Source organism: Myotis myotis, unplaced genomic scaffold, assembly GCF_014108235.1.
Source record: "Myotis myotis isolate mMyoMyo1 unplaced genomic scaffold, mMyoMyo1.p scaffold_m19_p_1, whole genome shotgun sequence".
Classification (NCBI taxonomy): domain Eukaryota; kingdom Metazoa; phylum Chordata; class Mammalia; order Chiroptera; family Vespertilionidae; genus Myotis; species Myotis myotis.
Window position 1 is genome coordinate 158,314,468 of NW_023416313.1, and position 18,378 is coordinate 158,332,845.

Sequence of the window (18,378 nt, forward strand, 5' to 3'; positions counted from 1 at the left end):
GTGATCCCTGAGGGCATGAATGAGGCCTAAAGAAACCCAAACAAGAAAGAAAGAGGAAGTCAGTAAGAATTCTTTACTGAGACACCATTGTGGGCAGCAGGGACTTAATTCTGCCTGACTGCCTGCGATATGGACAAATGCCTCTCACAATTGTCCAGCAGGACAGGACAGGGACATTTATCCACTGGTTCCCATGGCACACTGATCAGGGGTCACCCAGGAGCAAGGGAGTTCTCACAGGGCAGAAAGCAAAGCAAGGCCATGACTGCTCCCCGGGAAGGGAGTGGATGCAGCCAGCAGTGGCCCACTGAAGATGGGGCTCAAATCAGAGGTGAAGTATGCGAGCTGGGCCAAAAGACTCTGACACAGTGACTATTTCCCTATTTTACAGAGAGATAACCAAGACACACCGTGGTTACCTCACCTACTCAGGTCATTAGGCCGGTCAGTGGTAGAGCCAGGCCTCAACACGGGTCAACTGGCCCCGAAGCCCAGGGTCCTGGCCATGTGCTATCAGCCTCACCACGTGAGGGAGGAGGAAGGCTGTACCCCAGTCTCCCCTGGAGAGGGAGCAGTCTTTCCACCAATTCAATATGGAGACGTGTTCGGGACATTCGTTGCACTTTCTCCTTTGGGAATTCATTTTTAAATTTGCAACAATATGCTACTGCAATGCTGCCCTCTGTATTTATGGGGGAAACAAATACTTTTCCTTTGAGATCATGTAGGAAGCCAGAGGTTCAGATGGTAACTGCCACTTGAGGGAAAAGAAACAAAAAACACATAGCTCATACAACCTTTTTTGAGTTCAGAAACTGCTTTTCAATTTTTTATTAAAATGTAATGCTTCAGAGAGTATAGAAATACACCCGACAATGACCTGTTAGAAGTCAACCATTTGCTTCAAACATACAGAAGAAAAACCTACCAAATTCCGCCTCATCAGAGTTTATTCAGTTGTACACATATATTATCAGAAGGACACCAAAGTGGCTACATTTGACAGATTCTTCTAGAGTAGACACAAGTTTTCTGACAGATTATGTTTCCCCTTGACGAAAGTTGCAACAATTGTGCAGGTTTTGAAAGATAAGCTTGAAGGGCCACATATTAACTATCAGGGCAAGGAGCTGCAGATGGCATGCACACAGGGTCCGGAGGAGGAGGCCCTGGGGAGGGAGTGGCAGTCCCGGAGAACACAACTCTTGGAGGAGACAAAACACACAGAGGAAGGGTCAGGGTCACATTCAGGAATTATAAGACATCACACTCAGGAGAGGAGAGGAAAAGGCGACTCCTTACACAGTCTTGGGCTGCCTCCAAGGGACAAGGACCAGTGTGGTTTAAGGAAAGGATGGCTTCTGGGATGCGGTGAGCAGGCCCACTTTCCTTTCTCAAGGCACTGGATGGGCTCCCTTGTATACTATTAACAAAAACACAACGCCCTAGAGAGAGAGGCCGGCACCTAGTTTGCACTCAGGAGGAGTGAGGTGTCCTCTGCAGTTTGCATTCAGCCTGGTGAACTGCAGAGGGGCCGTGAACTGCCTGGGAGCGCCCCCAGGGTCTAGTCATGAGGACACTGTCTTCCCTCTTCTATCCACTCTGGGAAAGAGGAGTTGGAGAGCTCACCTGGGCTACTATATGTTGCCATGGCATTTTACGATTAATTCTTTTTCCCTGTTCTGTTCCTCCTTTGTGTCCAAAATGAAGGGAGAAATCACAGCTGCATAAATGGACTGAAAATGAGACTGGCCAGCCGGTGTCTGGAGCCCTCCTCAGAAGGGGACCATTCTTGTCAGCCTCTCCCACCCTTTTGGGCAGAACCACCTTTCCTAATCAAGCAGTTTAGCTTGATGTTTCCAGGGGACCCAGTATACACTAGCTTTGCATTTTAAAATCACCTCTGAATTACAAAAGTTTGCATGAGATAATTTTTTTCAATATACGTTACTTCTAATGACTGCTATGTAGCACCTTTCAGGCAAGATCAAGTGGGAACAGAAAAGACTACAGTGTGTGGACAAGACTAGTGTCTTTCTTCTCTACCTCGAAGCTTCTCTCTCATTTGTTGAAAATAAATAAATAAAATAAATAAGTAACATAAGGGAGGAAATACATAGTAAAGAGCTTGCAGTGTTTTCCAACCAAACCTGCAGACATGTCTTTCTGAGGCCATCGTGATGCCTGGGAATGTCAGGATAACCAAGGAGAGATCGTCTCACTTACCACCAGGCACATCTATTGCCATGTCCGTCAAATGTGGGCAGAAGGGCCGTTCCTTATCCACATCCCAGTGAAAAGGATGACGGGCATTGGGAGGAACTGCGAGACATATGATCGGGCCTTCCAAAGAAAAGGTGTCAAATGCCAAGTCCCTATCTTCCCTGAAGGTACAGATCAATTTTGAATATATTTGACATATTTAAGTCCATCAAATAGGCATTTTCTTTGTGCCCACACCACTCCATAGTTATCTTGGGCTTCCCTTGGAGTGGCCCTGCTCCTTTGAGCTCAGGGATGCCTTTTCTCTCTGTGTATTCTCTGCTGGACTCCGAGAACTGAGGATCCCCAGAAAACACACATAGGGTACCCACCCAAGACCTAGTCTACAATGCCCAACTTTTGTCTCCACAAAGAGGAACATGGACTTACAAAGGACATGAATCACTGAGATAAGTATATATACATATACTCCCTCAATAAAAAGACATTGACTTCCTATAGATTTCCCTCTCATTCAAAAGCATCTGGCCCAGCCAGGAAAAGTTAACCCATTCTGGTTGCAATGAGATCGTACAAATCACAGGGCCAGAGTGAAGGGCAGGCCGGAGTAGGGGAGCTCCCTGCTGCTCCCAGGGATTTTCAATCCTTGCTAGGAATCCACCTTTGGAAAGATGCTCACTTTATTGTTTCTACTCATCTTCCACTCCACCCTGCCTACCTTTGGCATCTTTGTCTGGATCAGCTCTTCTGGGGTGTTACCCAAGGGGGGCAGCAGCCGCTTTTTGCTGTTTCGGGTCTCTGAGAGCCACTGGGGAGGCAACTCAAAAGGACCAAAACCAAATTGCAGGGAATACTTGCCAGGGAATATCTCAGGTTCCACAGGGGCTGCTGAAGCCACCTGGGACAGAGAGTCCACTGTGCCCAGGGGTGGCACAGGGGGCGCAGACTGTGGCCCCTGCTCTCTCTCCAGGCAGGCGCTAAGTATCTCCTTGGCCGGGAGGTCAGCAGAGCCAGCATACTTGGCTTCGCTCTCCTCCTCATCCTCCGTGGACTTAAAGATCTGCTGCTGCCCAATGTGGAACATCTCCAGCAGCTGGCTTCCTGAGCGCACGCTGGGCTCCAGGCTGACGTCGGCCAGCCCGCTCCCTGTACTCACCACGTTACGGCGACTGTACCGGTGGTGTAGCTGTACTAAGGTCCCTACCAAGCACTTGCGGACAGATTTGTTCACAGTAAGAAAGAGCACAGGGTTTGCTAGCAGAGAGACTTTAGGCAGCCAGATGGCAGTGAGCAGCAAGAAGACAGAAGTGTCAGGGATGTTGAGCACAGTCTGGTAGACAACCAGGGTCGCGTACGGCACGCTACACAAGATGAAGACCATCACCATTGAGAGCAGGGTGGCGTGCAGCTCGGCCTCCCGCTGGGAGGCGTAGGGGATAGAGATGGTGTTCTGTGGAGTCCGGAGCGCTGCTATGATGACCTTCTTCTTCTGGCTGGCACTCAGGGCCCGTCGAATCAGTATCAAGAAGAGGAAGACCATAGCCACAGGCACAATGACCGTGGTGATGTTATAGACCAGAACGTATACCAGGTGGCCCAAGGAGTTGCTCCAAACTTCGGTGCAGGTGGACATGGCATAGATGTCGGCCACATTGGTCACTGCAAACACTGGAATGCTGGCCACCACTGCATGGGCCCAGATGTACATCACCAGTTCCCGGGACTTGGCATCAGATATTTTTCTCTCCAGAGGATATAGAACTGAATAGTACCTGCAAAATGCACACATAAAATTCATTTCACAGGAGAAGATATGCTTTAAATTAGGGGAATCTCTATTACCAAAAGTAGGAGAGATGGAAAAAAGGGTCAAGTTCTTTTATTCTGCCTAAGAAAGAGGGAACCACTGGGGAAGTTAGGTAGCCAGACCTTAAATTTTGAGGACTCTGCTGTACAATTCATAACTAGCTCTATAATTATTGCCACCAAGATTAAATTCCAAAGAGTGCTCAATATAAAGGATGCCTCCATCTGCCATAAAGACATCTATTTTTCAGTGTAAGGCTAATTTGTAAAAAATTGATATATTAACCTTACAGCTGCTCAGGGCAGGACCCAATATTAAGGATGGACTCTGGCAAAGTCCTTCCACAAAATCAACTGACAAAAATTATGCCTGCTCAATAGCTATTGTCCCCATGATAATCAGTAACTCTAAGAGCAAATAATGGGTCTAAAATGCCTGCATGTTAAAACTTTTTTCCTTCGAGCCTAACTTGATTATTCCATAACCACCTAATCAGAATTCAGAAAGCACCCTGCTTCCATATCAGCAATGATTTGGTAGAACTGAGTAGTTCTACAGACCCTAGAGCCACATCTGTCAGGAAAGGGTTTCCACTAGCCATTAGAATTGTGGTGATTATCAGAGATTAGCTCTGCCCACATCACTGCAGTCAGCTAATGCTGGAGTCAGCCTTACAATCCTATTAACATTCATTCATTCGTGAGGCCAACTAAACACAAATGCTTTCCTGTCACAAGAGTTTCTGAGCACCACCTATGTTTAGGCACTGCATTACAAAAAGAAGAAAAGATATACAGGGATGTTTCTAAAGTTAATGCGGTGGGGGGGGGGGGGGATGGAGCATGCAAACAATTATAAATGAGGAGGTGATGGCTCTACTAGAGGTATGCACAAAGGAAGTATGGGAAAGGGAGCACCTGGGAAAATGTCAAGAATGCTCCAGCTCAGGGAAATACGATGCAAACACAACATGACCACAGACGATCAGAGATGTATGGAGCACGATGAAATGTGTTCTAGATATCTTTCTGGGAGGGGGGAAAAGGGAGAAAAACACGTAAGTTATGCATTCTCTCCATCTTATTTCTCTGAGTACAGATAAAGGTTTCTACCCACGCATAAAAACATGCTCAGGAGTCCCCTGGCTCTGATTCTTATTTGCTAACTGGCAGATAATGAACCCAGGCTTCCAGGCATTTTTGCTTCCATTATGTATTGGGAAATAGGCTGCAACACAGGCTCATTACAAGTAATTTTGTCAGTATATACACCTCTAGAAAATAATGCAGGAAGTGTAGGTGGCCTCCCAATTAACTTGCTGATTCAGTGCCATGAAACAAATATCCGTGAAAGAAGTGAGAGAAAGGATCACTTTTCCCTTCACCTTCATGCACACCATACTTAAGCTTACGGGTAATCTGTATCTCTGATTAATAAAATAGGATACTAACAGTCTTAATTTTCTACTAAAAGGACTTGTTTACCTTTTAAAAAATTATGGCAAGTACACAGTAGATTGTCTGATGGAAAGAAAGTAAGGATATTTTATTGTTAGCATATTTTCCTCTCTAAGGCCAAAGGCCCAGAAATAACCTACAGTTATTTATTATTGCATTGATTCTAGATATAACAGAAAAGTATTCAAAACAATGTGTTCTCACTCTTGTTGAATTCTATTCTTTAAAAAATTTCAGGATTCACGGCAGTATTATTCACAATAGAAAGAAAAAATGGAAGCAACCCAAATGTCCACCAACTAATGAATGGATAACAAAAGTGGTACAGCCAAACAAAAGACTATTACCTATATATACAAAAGCCTAAGCGACCGTTACGGCAGAACGACCAGAACGACTGGTTGCTATGATGTGCACTGGCCACCAGGGGGCAGGCGCTCAACACAGGAGCTGCCTCCTGGTGGTCAGTGCACTCCCACAGGGGAAGTGCCACTCAGCACTGCTACATCCCCCGAGGGGTCCCGGACTGCGAGAGGGATGTCCGGCTGCCGGCTTAGGCCTGATCCCAGTGCTGTTCTCTGTAGAAGGTAGTCAGTCTAAACAACTCAGTGACTCAGGGAAGCGCAGGGAACTTAGGGTGAGCCTGCCACCACACTTGACTCACCCACTCAATGGTGTTCACAGGACAGACCGTGGTGGCCCAGCCCGTGCACGTGTAGCAGCTGCTGAAGCTCAAGCAGCAAGCCGTGCAGCATCAGAAGACCATCCAGCCACAAGCCAGCAGTCAGACATCCCCTAAGAGGTCCCAGATGGCGAGAGGTCACAGGCTGTGCTGAGGGACACCCCCACCCCTACACAAATTTCATGCACCGGGCCTCTAGTTCACCAATAAAAAACAATGAAGAAAGTTGTTAAGAGAGTAGATCCTAAGAGTTCTCTTTATAAGGAAAAAGAATTGTTCTTTCTTTTATATCTATACTAGAGGCCCAGTGCATGAAATTTATGCACTGGGGGGGGGGGTGTCTCTGAGCCTGGCCTGTGCCCTCTAGCAATCCAGGACCCCTCAGGGGATATAGCAGTGCGCCAAGCAGCAGGCAGCCAGGGAGGAGCCTGAATTGGGACTGGGTGTTGTGTGGCTCACACTCACCCCGGCCCACTGCGCCTACTGCCGCAGAGTTGACAGAGACTCCCACTGTGGCAGCTATGCTCACCAGCCATGAGCCCAGCTTCTGGCTGAGTAGTGCTCCCCCTATGGGAGCATACTGACCACCAGGGTGTAGCTCCTGCATTGAGCGTCTGCCCCCTGGTGGTCAGTGCACATCATAGCAACTGGTCATTCAGCCTTAACGGTCGCTTAGGCTTTTATTATATAGACTAGAGGCCCGGTGCACAAAAATTTGTGCACTCGGGGGGGAGGGGAGGTCCCTCAGCCCGGCCTGTGCCCTCTCACAGTCTGGGACCCCTCGGGAGATAACGACCTGCTGGCTTAGGCCTGCTCCCAGGTGGCAGAGGGCAGGCCCAATCCCTAGGTGCAGCCCCTGGTCGGGCTCAGAGCAGGGCTGATTGGGGAGTTGGGGCGCCGCCCCTGTCATGCACAGAGCAGGGCAGATCGGGAGGTTGTGATGCCACCCTCAGTCACGCTCAGGGTAGGGCCGATTTGGGGGTTGGGGCACAGCCCCCTGTCACACTCAAGGCAGGGTCAATGGGCAGGTTGCGGTGCCACCCCCTGTCACGCACAGAGCAGGGCCAATCAGGGGGCTGGGGAGCTCCCCCCTGTCACTCACAGGGCAGGGCCCATCAGGGGGGTTGGGGCTCCGTACCCTGTCACGCACCGAGCAGGGTCGATCGGGGGGGTTGGGGAGCTCCCCCCGTCACGCACAGAGTAGGGCCAATAGGGGAGTTGGGGCACCGCCCCGTCACACACAGAGCAGGGCAGATCAGGGGGTTGGGGCGCCGCACCCTGTCACACTCAGGGCAGGGCCGATGGGGAGGTTTTGGCTCTACCCCGTCACACAGAGCAGGGCCAATCAGGGGATTGGGGCACTGCAGCCTGTCACACACAGAGCCGCAGGGCAATCAGGGGTTTGGGGAGCTCCCCCCTATCAGGCACAGAACAGGGCTGATCAGGGGGTTGGGGCGCCTTCCCGTCACGAACAGAGCAGGGTGGATAGGGAGGTTGTGGCCCCGCCCCCTGTCACACACAGAGCCGCAGGGCGATCAGGGGGTTTGGGCACTGCCCCCTGTCATGCTGATCCCGGTGCCGGGAGGCCTCGCAGCTCCGCTGATCCCGGTGCTAGGAGGCATATTACCCTTTTACTATATAGGATAGAGGCCTGGTGCACGGGTGGGGGCTGGCTGGTTTGCCCTGAAGGGTATCCCGGATCAGGGTGGGGGTCCCGCTTGGATGCCTGGCCAGCCTGGGTGAGGGGCTGATGGCTGTTTGCAGCTGGTCACACACCCTTCAGGGTGGGGGTCCCCACTGGGGTGCCTGGCCAGTCTGGGTGAGGGGCTGAGGGCTGTTTTCAGGCTGGCGGGTGACTGAAGCTCCCAACTGCTCCTTTTTTTCTTTTTTTATTCTGGGCCAGCTTTAGCTCTGAGGCTTGGCTCCAGCTCTTAGGCCTCCGCTGCTGAAAGCAGGTTTCTGGCCTTTGTTTACCTTCTGTATTTGAAACAATGTTGTGATCCTGCTGGCTGAAGCCGGGCCGACTAAAGCAGGTTCCTGGGATTTTGTTTAGCTTCTATATTTGTAACATAGTTGCTTAGAGTTGCAGCTCAGAGGCCGGCAAGGCAGGCAGGGAACATTGGTTTCCTCCGTCACTGAAGCAAGCAGGCCTCATGTTAGTTTCAAGCTGCCTGGCTGCCGGCCGCCATCTTGGCTGGCAGTTAATTTGCATATCGCCCTGATTAGCCAATGGGAAGGGTAGTGGATGTACGCTAATTACCATGTTTCTCTTTTATTAGATAGGATGTTAACTAAACTTATTGTGGCAATCAGTTCACAATATATTCAAGTCCTCTATGCTGTACACCTTAAACTTACACAGTGCTGTATGTCAATTATATCTTAATAAAACTACAAAAGAAAAAGGAATGAAGTACTAATACATGTTACAACATGGATGAACCTTGAAAACATTATGCTGAGCAAAAGAGTCAGACATAAAAGAACACATACTGTATAATCTTACTTACATGAAATGTCCAAAAACAGCTAACATACAAAGACAGAAAGTATATTAGTGGTTGCCTATGTCTGGGGTGGGAATGGAGAGTGAGTGTAATAAGCATGAGGTTTCTTTTCTTTAGGGTGATGAATCTGTTCTAAAGGTCAGCTTTATTGATGGTGGCACAACTCTATAAAGATATTAAAATTCACTGACTTATACACTTACAATAGGTGAATTTTGTGAAACATAAATTGTATCTCAATAAAAATGTTGTTTAAAAAACTGAGAAAAGTCCACAATGTGGTCTGAAGACTTAAGACCTCACTAAGCAGGTAGTACAAGGGGCAGTTGGAAGGACACCTCCTATAAATACAGAGTGGCTCAATGCAAAATTCATGAGGGCTGTAACTGCATCACCAGGATGCCATTGACTTTTCACTGTGATATTCCAGTGCTGTGCAATGGTTCTTTCCAGATCTTCAAAGGTCTGTTGTTGAACATGGAAGAGACATGAGAAGTTACTGTAGAGCAGTCATGACAAACTGGCATTGCATGGTACACCTTTAGCTTGCTGAGGGATTTGAGTGTTCCACATAATATTTTTAATGCAAATTAATTGCAAACATTAACAAATGATAGAAATCTAGATTTCTAAATTTTCTCCTAAGAAGAGTCCTGCCCACTAAATCTAGATAGCCACAAAGCAACTATTAGCTGAATCTGCTAAGTGACTGACCCCAATGAACACGAATGCACACACAACCCCAGCCTGGTCTGTGGCACTTGGATTTATCACCTGCCTTGTCTGATCCTGTGAATGGTGAGTTTCTAGTGAGAAAAATTCCAAAGAGCTAGAGTGGCTCACAGCAAGATCTGATGGTAAAATGATTGCAGACAATAAATCTAAAGAAGAATGTGCCAATTAGAAGCAAAGCCTAGAGAAAGAGAGGCAAATATTGGTGCAACCTATCCAACCACAGGCTACAAATAACTCATTTAATTCTTCTTACTGCTGAGGAAACTGAGGCTCAGAAAGATTAAGCCACTTTGCCCAAAGCCACCCACCAAAAAAAGCAATGTACCAGTAGATAGATTTCTGACTCCAGAGTTCCCTCTCTTAAGCCAACAGCTTCTCCTCGTATGCAGGGCCTTTGTATGACTCTGTCCCTCCATGCAGATGACATTAGGCAGCTAATGAAATCAAGGTTCCAGGCCTGAGAGGCTGAAAGCGACTCCACATATGGGTTCTGCAATCTATACTCTTAGAGGTTATTAAGATATTAAATATGTTTTGAATGAACAAAGCATTTAGAAATTCCAAATTCATCTATAATGTAGTTAAATTTATCATAGAAATCAAAAGTACTCATGGGCACAAGATACTTTCCAATTCTTGTTTTCTTATTTAATTCTATTCGCTGCATTATTATCTCAACTGTCTTCATGATACACCAGCAACAAAGAGAAAAGACAGGAGGCTGTTGATTACTAAGATCTTTAAACTCTGATAAATTTGATCAAATTATGTATGTAGTAGTTAAAGTGTAAGATTCATTTCCAAATGAACATCCTCCTAAAGAGGATGAGAAGAGAAAACAGCAACCATCACAATATAAGGCCTTGGAAATAAATCCTCCAAAGGAATTCTGGTATTATCTGGCCCGGTCCAACTGGACTATCTAATCTTTTGTTAAATAACACTGAATTGTTCTGTTGTTCTTCCAGAAATGCTTTTGTCCTACATCAAAAGCCCTAATTGTAGTTATCAATCAGATGAGCCTATCTACTGCAAATTGCAATACAAATACCACCAATTCCAACCAACTTGGAAGATACTCCAGGCTCCAGTAGCTCTGCCCCAGCATCATGATGTGACTCCCAATGTCACATCTTTTTTCAATGGTCCTATTTTCCACAGCTGCTGTTACGTCCACCTGTCTTGTGTGAGGTATCTGTTCTGGCAATTCATTCTCTTTCTGTTGATCACAAACTAAAATAGTGGAATAATGACTATTTCCCATTTGCTTTGTGATGCTAATATTTCAATATACTTTCAAAATTGGGCATTTGGCTACCTGACCTTACCTGTCCAAGGCAATGGCAGGAAAGCTGAGGATAGTCACAGAGCAGAAGACTTTATGCAAAAATTTGACGACCTTGCAGAAGAGCATGGTGTAGATCCACCAGCAACAGTGAGGACTGGTGCTGAGGACGATGTCGAAGGGCACACAGACCAGGCTGGCACAAATCCCCGAGCAGGCCAGGTTTTTAATGAACCTGTTGGTGACAGATTTGAACACGGTTGTGCGGCAAGTTGACCATAACACCATGAAGTTTCCTGGCCAAATATTCAAAATAAATAAATAAATAAAAATAAAATAAATTTTAAATAAAAAGAAAGAAGAAAAAAAGGAAAGAAAACACAGGTTAAAAAAGACTGAAAAACCACATTTCAGAGTTGATTTCAAAGGATTTAACTTAAATACTTGCATATTATATTGTCAATTTATGTGAAATCATTTAAATCATTTACATACATCTCCAAAATTCTGGAAGAACTTTTAGTGGTGAGTTTCGTTACTTTACACATATCCTGTTGTGGCCCTTAATAGCTCTTATCATAATTATTCATCTGTTTACTAGCATTCCGATACTGACTCAGTCTCCTCTAAGTAGTATAAACAGTTTGCTTGGAATTACTTAGTCTCAGGCAGCCTACTCTCACCAAGTTTGCAAATGACTTCCACATCGCCAAACTCTGCAACAGAAATAGGACGCAAACCACAGGTGCAATTTTAAATTTTCTAGTAGCCATATTTTTAAAAAATGAAAAGCAGGTAAAATTTTAAGAGTGTATTTTATTTAACCCAGTATATCCCAAATATTGTCATTTCAACATGTAATCACTACTTTAAAAAAATAGTAATGAAATATTTTTCATTCTTGTTTTTGCACTCGGTCTTTGAATCTGGTGTGTATATCTTTAATTGAAATAGAATTGACAAATACCATTGTATTAGTCTTAGCTGTACATGATGTGCATCTTATAGTACATTTCAACTTGCACTAGTCACCTTTCAAGTGCTCAATAGCCACATGCAGCTGGTGGCTCCTATACAGCGCTGTCCAAGACCTTTAACAGAAATGACACATTTGACTAGCTCTCTTTGAGCATTCTCCTCTCGTGGCTTCCATGACCTATAGTCTCCCGGTTTCCTCCTATCTTCCCACCTCTCCCATGTCCTGGCTATTCCTAGTTTTCTTTACCAGGCCCTTATCTACCCTCTCTCCAAAACCTCTTCCTAGATTAGATTACCCATTCAGGGGGCTCTCTATTGAAATGCTGATGACTCCCACATGTTCTAAACTAGGCCTCTCCTCTCAACTCCAAACTCTTATTTCCAACTACACATCTGATTCCCCACACCTCTCAATCTGTCTCCTCTTGATCAAGAGCCTAGGTGATCTAGGTGCCTTCCTGGCTCACTGGGCACCAGTTATTTTGGCCTTGCTTTTTCTTTAATGAGGATCAAGGTTGGGCATGTTTCAGTGCCTCTGCACATTTTTTTATACTGCCTCACATGCTCCTCATATGTCTGGTTCCTTCAAATCTAAGTCTTAATGTAATTGCTGTCTCCTCAAAGAGGACCTTCTCTATCTTTTTATTTTAAATACTCACTGCTCCTCCTTCCATTTTATAGTCTATTATAATATCCTGTTGTGGCCTTCATAACTCTAATCATAACTATTAATTTGTTTACTTGTTTCCCCTCTGTTTCATGAGGATAAAAACCATGTCAATCTTGGTCATGTTATAATTCTACTGCCCTGCTCAGTATGACACACAACAGGCAGTTGATAAATGTTGTTGAATAAATGAATTTGTAAGATAAGGGAACAAGCAGTAATTGACAGTCCCTGCAGTAAGAGGAACCCTTTTATAATAGGTATATCATGTGAGGGTATTCTAAGCCATTAGTTCCCTCAGAATTACTATACTAGACATTCTGAATCACAGCAAATAGGTACGGAACTGGGAACCCGCATTTGTAACAAGAACCCCAGATACAGTTGGCCCCCAGAATAAAGTTTCAGAAATACCTCTTCCACACAGTTTATACCACCACCACCCGCCACCCCCAAGGCTCACAGGGACCAAGTCTTTAGGTACGCAGGGCAGCCTACTCTACTGGGGGTGCTTTTACCTGGTGAGAGAGCCAGGTCAATTCGGCCAGTCAGTCACGACCCAAGGATACTGCTACCTCCTGTGCATACACTTGGAGAACGGCCTCCAATGAACTGAGCACAACAGCTCAGCCTCACTCGGAAGGAGCGTGGTGGTACCAGGGGAGGGGACAGCAAGGTTCCAGGCTATAGCCAGTCACTGCAAGCGGCTGCCTCTGCACCTCAGATGTTGGCATAACTCACTGTCAAGAGTCTCTCTTCAAACACAATATTCTATAGCTACTTCTTATTTGCCTGACAAAGTAGAAAAATAGCCACTGTGTTTAGGTAAGTAGGCCACTGCTGCTTCTAGGAAATTCTCTATTTAACTTTCCTCACATCAGTAGCTGCCTCACTGAGATGAAGCCAGCCGTGTGAATATATATGTACACACATTGACTCAGCGGAAGAGCTGTTTTACTCATATCACCACCTCTGGCCCCCTCAAGCTATCCTGTCACCAAGGTGATGGAGCAATAATAATGTGACGCTCCACTGATTTGGGGAATTGTTTTTCCTGGCCTTTTTCCAATGAAGCACAGGTTCAAATCTGGCTGAAGTAGCTTTCCTCACTTCAGTTTTACAAACAGGACTTAAATTCTGGTGACCATCTAAAAATGAAATAGCCTTAAAGAAATCTGCCTTGAAGAGAGTGCACATGTCACAGTATCTTCAGTTGTCAAAGTCATGGTTTCTCCAGTCTATTGAGGGACTTCCCATAAAGGCAACCCTTCTTTGCTATCAATCAAGACTCTTAGGCGCTTCTTTTTCTTTCATCACTGTCAATCTTTGTAATTTGGCAGGTTATGCTGAACAAAACATTTTGAGTCACCAAAGAAACAGGAAAATTCATTACAGAGGAGGGGCCACACTTGGGGCCAGGATCACTCAAGCACATAGAAACTTAAACTGATTTCCATCATTACCCTCCTACTCTACTCTCTTATCTTTCCTTCCCCTCTCTAGCATGTCAGGCATACTTTTTCATTGCTTTAAAAAAATCATACATTTTATTAGTATGTCCACACTTGTGAATAAGGAAACTTGTTTTCAACGGTAATTACTGACACACCCGAGACTCCTATAATCATATTTTATTTCCACTAATTATAAAACTCTAGGAGGCATCTGGAGCCTAATCCCTTTTGCTATTAAGAACCTGAAGCTAAACTAAGGAAAGCTATGTTCTTTCCATGGGGCAACGTTCAATCCCACTGAGCCACACCAGCCATTCTTGAAGGTTGCGTGAATGGATCGTAACTGCATTCTGTAACCCAGTTGCTGTGCATTTTACTGCAAATGCCAGGTGTGGACGTTTAAAAGTAGAAACCTCAGGATCAAAGAAACAAAGGTTGATCCTGTTAAAATATTCAGGATCCTGTTAAAATAAATAAATAAATATTTATAATAAATAAATATAAATAGTCATTCATATGACTAGAGATTTTTTTGTTTCATGAGGTGTTTACATCCTTTGTTGTTAAAGCTATTTATTGCCTTTGAAAACAGTTCACCTTCCTTTTTGTAATACTATAGCGTGTGATGCGGTCTTAATGTGTGTTAAGGGAACATCCATGTTTGCAATGGAAATCAACACCACTACTACTACAAAAATAAATTCAACCTTTTGGGTTAAAAAATACAAACAGGTCAATGTTTTATTTAACAAAAAGGTAGCCCAGGCCCATAAATAATATGTGCTATAAACTAGATAGATATGTAAACACAAAAGCTAAAGTAAATGATTCAGATGCAGTTCATGTGACACTGATTTGGTTTTTAAAAAACTGCCAGAAAACAAAAAAGTGTGAGATTGATGAATTAAATCCATTTTAAAGAAGTACAGAGGTACAAAAGTAACTTACTCAGTTTAGCAAAAGCATTCAATAGTTCTCTACTGCCATTAAGAAAAGGCAAATCCAAACTTCTCAACATCAAACAATACCCTTTAAGATATGATTTCTGGATGCCCCCACACTTAATACCCAAAGTTTCAGCATCCTAATGGAATGGAATGAACCTATAAACCTAAGAGTCAAATCCATCTTTTCCTCTGAATGCTTAAGTGTGCAGCCCAAGCAAAAGCCTCAAAAGGGACTTCCTTCTTAAGAGAGAGAGAGGGAAGGAAAGACAAGAAGGGAATAAATAACAGTGTAGAGAAGGCAAATGGTGGTTAGAGGGTTACAAAAATCTTCCTGTTAATTAAGTTCTGTGAACCTGGGAGTAGGGGGCATAAACATTAAAAGTTGAGTTTCAACGTTCATACTTCCAAAGGAAAGTTTAAATAGTTCTTTAAGAGATTCTATCTTGCCCTAACCGGTTTGGCTCAGCGAATAGAGCGTCGGCCTGCAGACTCAAGGGTCCCAGGTTCGATTCCGGTCAAGGGCATGTACCTTGGTTGAAGGCACATCCCCAGTGGGGAGTGTGTAGGAGGCAGTTGATCCATGTTTCTCTCTCATTGATGTTTCTAACTCTCTATCCCTCTCCCTTCCTCTCTGTAAAAAAATCAATAAAATATATTTTTTTAAAAAGATTCTATCTTATTCTGATTTTTTAAATCTATTTTTAATACATGCAAGTAAATTTCTCAACTAGCCAGAGAATCAAGTGCTGGTTAGCTGGTAAGTAGAGCTTTTTTGCCACTGGTATCAGAATTATGGCCATCAACAGGAATTGGGGGGCCGGAACCAGCTTGTAGCCAGAGGGCTGTGCCTAGCAGTTTTCAATACAATTTGCTCTTCCTCTCAGTCTAAACATTTGAGCCTCTTCCTCACTAATAAAGTGTCAATTTGCTGCAACTTGTGAATAGACTAATACCTGCCCAACTTTTTAAGCTGATCACTATTAGCATGAGAAAATTATGTTATTTTAGTTACAATTAATTTGATTCCAGAGGTTTTTCTGAAATGATACAGGAGATTCAAATTAAAGCAAGAACTGAATTAGCAGGAAGAAGCTATGTAGTAAGCTTATTAAAATTCATGGTGAATTTTACATAGTTACTTTGAATGAAAAGCAGCTTATGAAATATATATTCCCAATCTAACCTCTGATGATTTCTCTTTAGAAAACTTGTTCCCAATGAATAATTTAGATAAAATATTAACAGGATTCACTTTTGTAATACCTAAGAAAAATTAAGAGACTTCAACAATAGCCTCTTCCCGTCAGCTCCCGGGAGACCACACAAAGGATTTTAGGTGAGTCTACAACAAATGCACATTATGTTTAGCGACAATGGTATCCCCAAAGACAAAATGTGTAGCACAATCAAGACAAAAAGATCCCAGTAACCTTTGCCACTGGGGCTTTCTCGTGGAAGTCATAAAGCCCCTGAAATTAGCTCAATCTCTCACATCTCTTAACATACCTAATACACAGCCAGAAACACACAGATGCATAAGGTAAAAAGGAAGAAAGAAACACAGAGTCTGAAGTTGCTGACACTTCTTTCTTTGACTAAAATTTTTTCCATAAAAACCAACTAGATTTTCATAGCTTCACAATATACCTTGCTCTCTGATCTCTCACATTCAGTCTATTAACCTCCCTGACACGTATATTGTTCTCTAAAAAGCTATGGCTTAGGATATTAGCCCCAACGAACTGACAGTGCTGAAACACTTTAATAACCTCAGGTTTCATTTCCTCCTCAATAGGTGTTTGGAGAAAGCTTCCAGAGAAAAGGAGGAATTAAGTTATCTAACTCTATCATTAAGCACCCTCCCCTTAGATCTTCATCCAAACAAGCCGTTCTTATCTGAGTGGAGCAGTTCACTGTCCATCTCACTGAGAGGCCCTTCCTGTATTAAACTGCTCATGGAATCTTTGAAGGCAGGGTCCATATTTTCTGCACCATTCATATTGCATTTAGCCCAGAGGGATCATTTCTCCCTTAAAATACTGTAAATTAGGAAGCCTGAGAAGAACCTTATCTGAAAAATTCTGTTGACTGTCATGTGCACCAGTTTTATATCCAGAAGTTGCTTCATGAATACCTATGTACATAAATAAATAAGAGCTTGAAGCTTGATATTACTTCATAAGAATGATCAGAATTGGTGTGTGGTTTTTTTGTATACTCAATTTTGTAGGTACATCTACTGATGGCAACTGCCTTTGATCAACAAGTTGAATGTTTACTATCTCTCCATTGTCAATACACAGTGTCAGAGCAGCTTGGGAGAGACACTCAGCAATGATCCATCATGTTATACCATAATTAATCCAGTGAACATACAAGGAATGCTCATGCACTTTATTATCCTACTCTCTCTGTTCCAGTAACTGTAATTATGCAGTCTAAAAGGGAAAATGATGTTGTAATAATTTCCAAAGAACATGAGGGTAAGGTAATTGGAGGTCTCAGAAAGGAAAGTGAGCCAAATCCTGCTTAAGTCCATGGGGGATCCAGAACCAGCATAGTTGATGTGAAGTAGAAAAAGTAAGATTTTGGAAATGGGAGTCTCTTATTCCTAATGATCTGGCACAATCTAACAATGACATTAACTAAAAGTTTAAAATTCCATTCCCACTTCTTTGGTGAAATTTGGGCAAAGAGGCAAGAGAAAGGGGAGAGCCTGGAGTGTGAGGAGCAAGGAATAGTATTCTAATTCTTCTAATAAATTTCAGATCACTCTCCCACTTCGTGGAGGTCACATGTGCTTTAGAGTATACCATACTTCCCTGCTTCCTTCACCACTTTCACCCATCTCTGCAAGTAAAAAAGCCAGCAACAGAAGGTGGCTGTAGAGGAGCTGGCACAAGGAAAGCTGGAGCAGCAGATGGGATAAGAGTTGGAGGCAGCCAGATCTAGGACAGGGCCAAAGATACATGGCCAAGGCAGGGGAAGGGAAGGCTTTGGAAGGAAGCAATGGATCTGAAAGTCACTGCAAAGTTGAGGACAGAACACAGAGGCATTAAAAAGATGAGTGACTACGCATAGCCCATCAGAGCCTACTGACAACATAAGAAAATGGAATAAATGCTCAGACAAAATACTAGCCAAGAACTCCGTAGGAAGGAGGGAGTGGAGTAAAGCAGGCAAAATAAGAGACTGACACATGTGTAACAAGGAAGGAGCTTGATAACTGAGATAGTCCGGCCCGTGGGCCATATAAGGCCTGTGAAATCATTTGGTCTGGCCCTGCCAAGGCATTAGGGGTGAGTTCATTAAATGTTCAACCAAATACAACAGGTTAATTTTTAAGTCAATAATTTTGTAGATGGCCCTTGCGGAAAAAAGATTTCCCTCCCCTGGCCTAGACCCTAAACTTGGAAAATACGTAGTTGCTTGTGAGGCAAGAACTAAACCAGCAAGCTGTAATTACAGGCCTTGCAGATGTAACATGACTTTGGAAGTACCTATAATGAAGTGCATGTATGTGGGTGGGCAGAAACAGTATTTTTCAGGAAGCAAATTCTAACACTTCCTTCTCTTTTTTCCTCTTCTGTCTCCCTCAAGTAGTAACAGGATGGAGAGAGAGAGAAGAGGGCAAAT

The 18,378-nt window shown here is 44.0% G+C and overlaps 1 protein-coding gene across 1 annotated transcript in view; it reads right to left on the reverse strand.

The window, feature by feature from the left end:
- Positions 1-821: 821 nt before the first annotated feature.
- Positions 822-18,378, reverse strand: part of GPR176 (G protein-coupled receptor 176) — a 100,317-nt gene continuing 82,760 nt past the window's right edge. Inside the window, exons 2-3 of the mRNA XM_036296901.1 lie at positions 10,740-10,992; positions 822-3,995 (exon numbers count right to left, since the gene is read on the reverse strand). Of these exons, the coding sequence (XP_036152794.1) occupies positions 2,873-3,995; positions 10,740-10,992 (1,376 nt within the window). The 3' untranslated portion in view covers positions 822-2,872. The remainder of the gene's footprint in view (positions 3,996-10,739; positions 10,993-18,378) is intronic.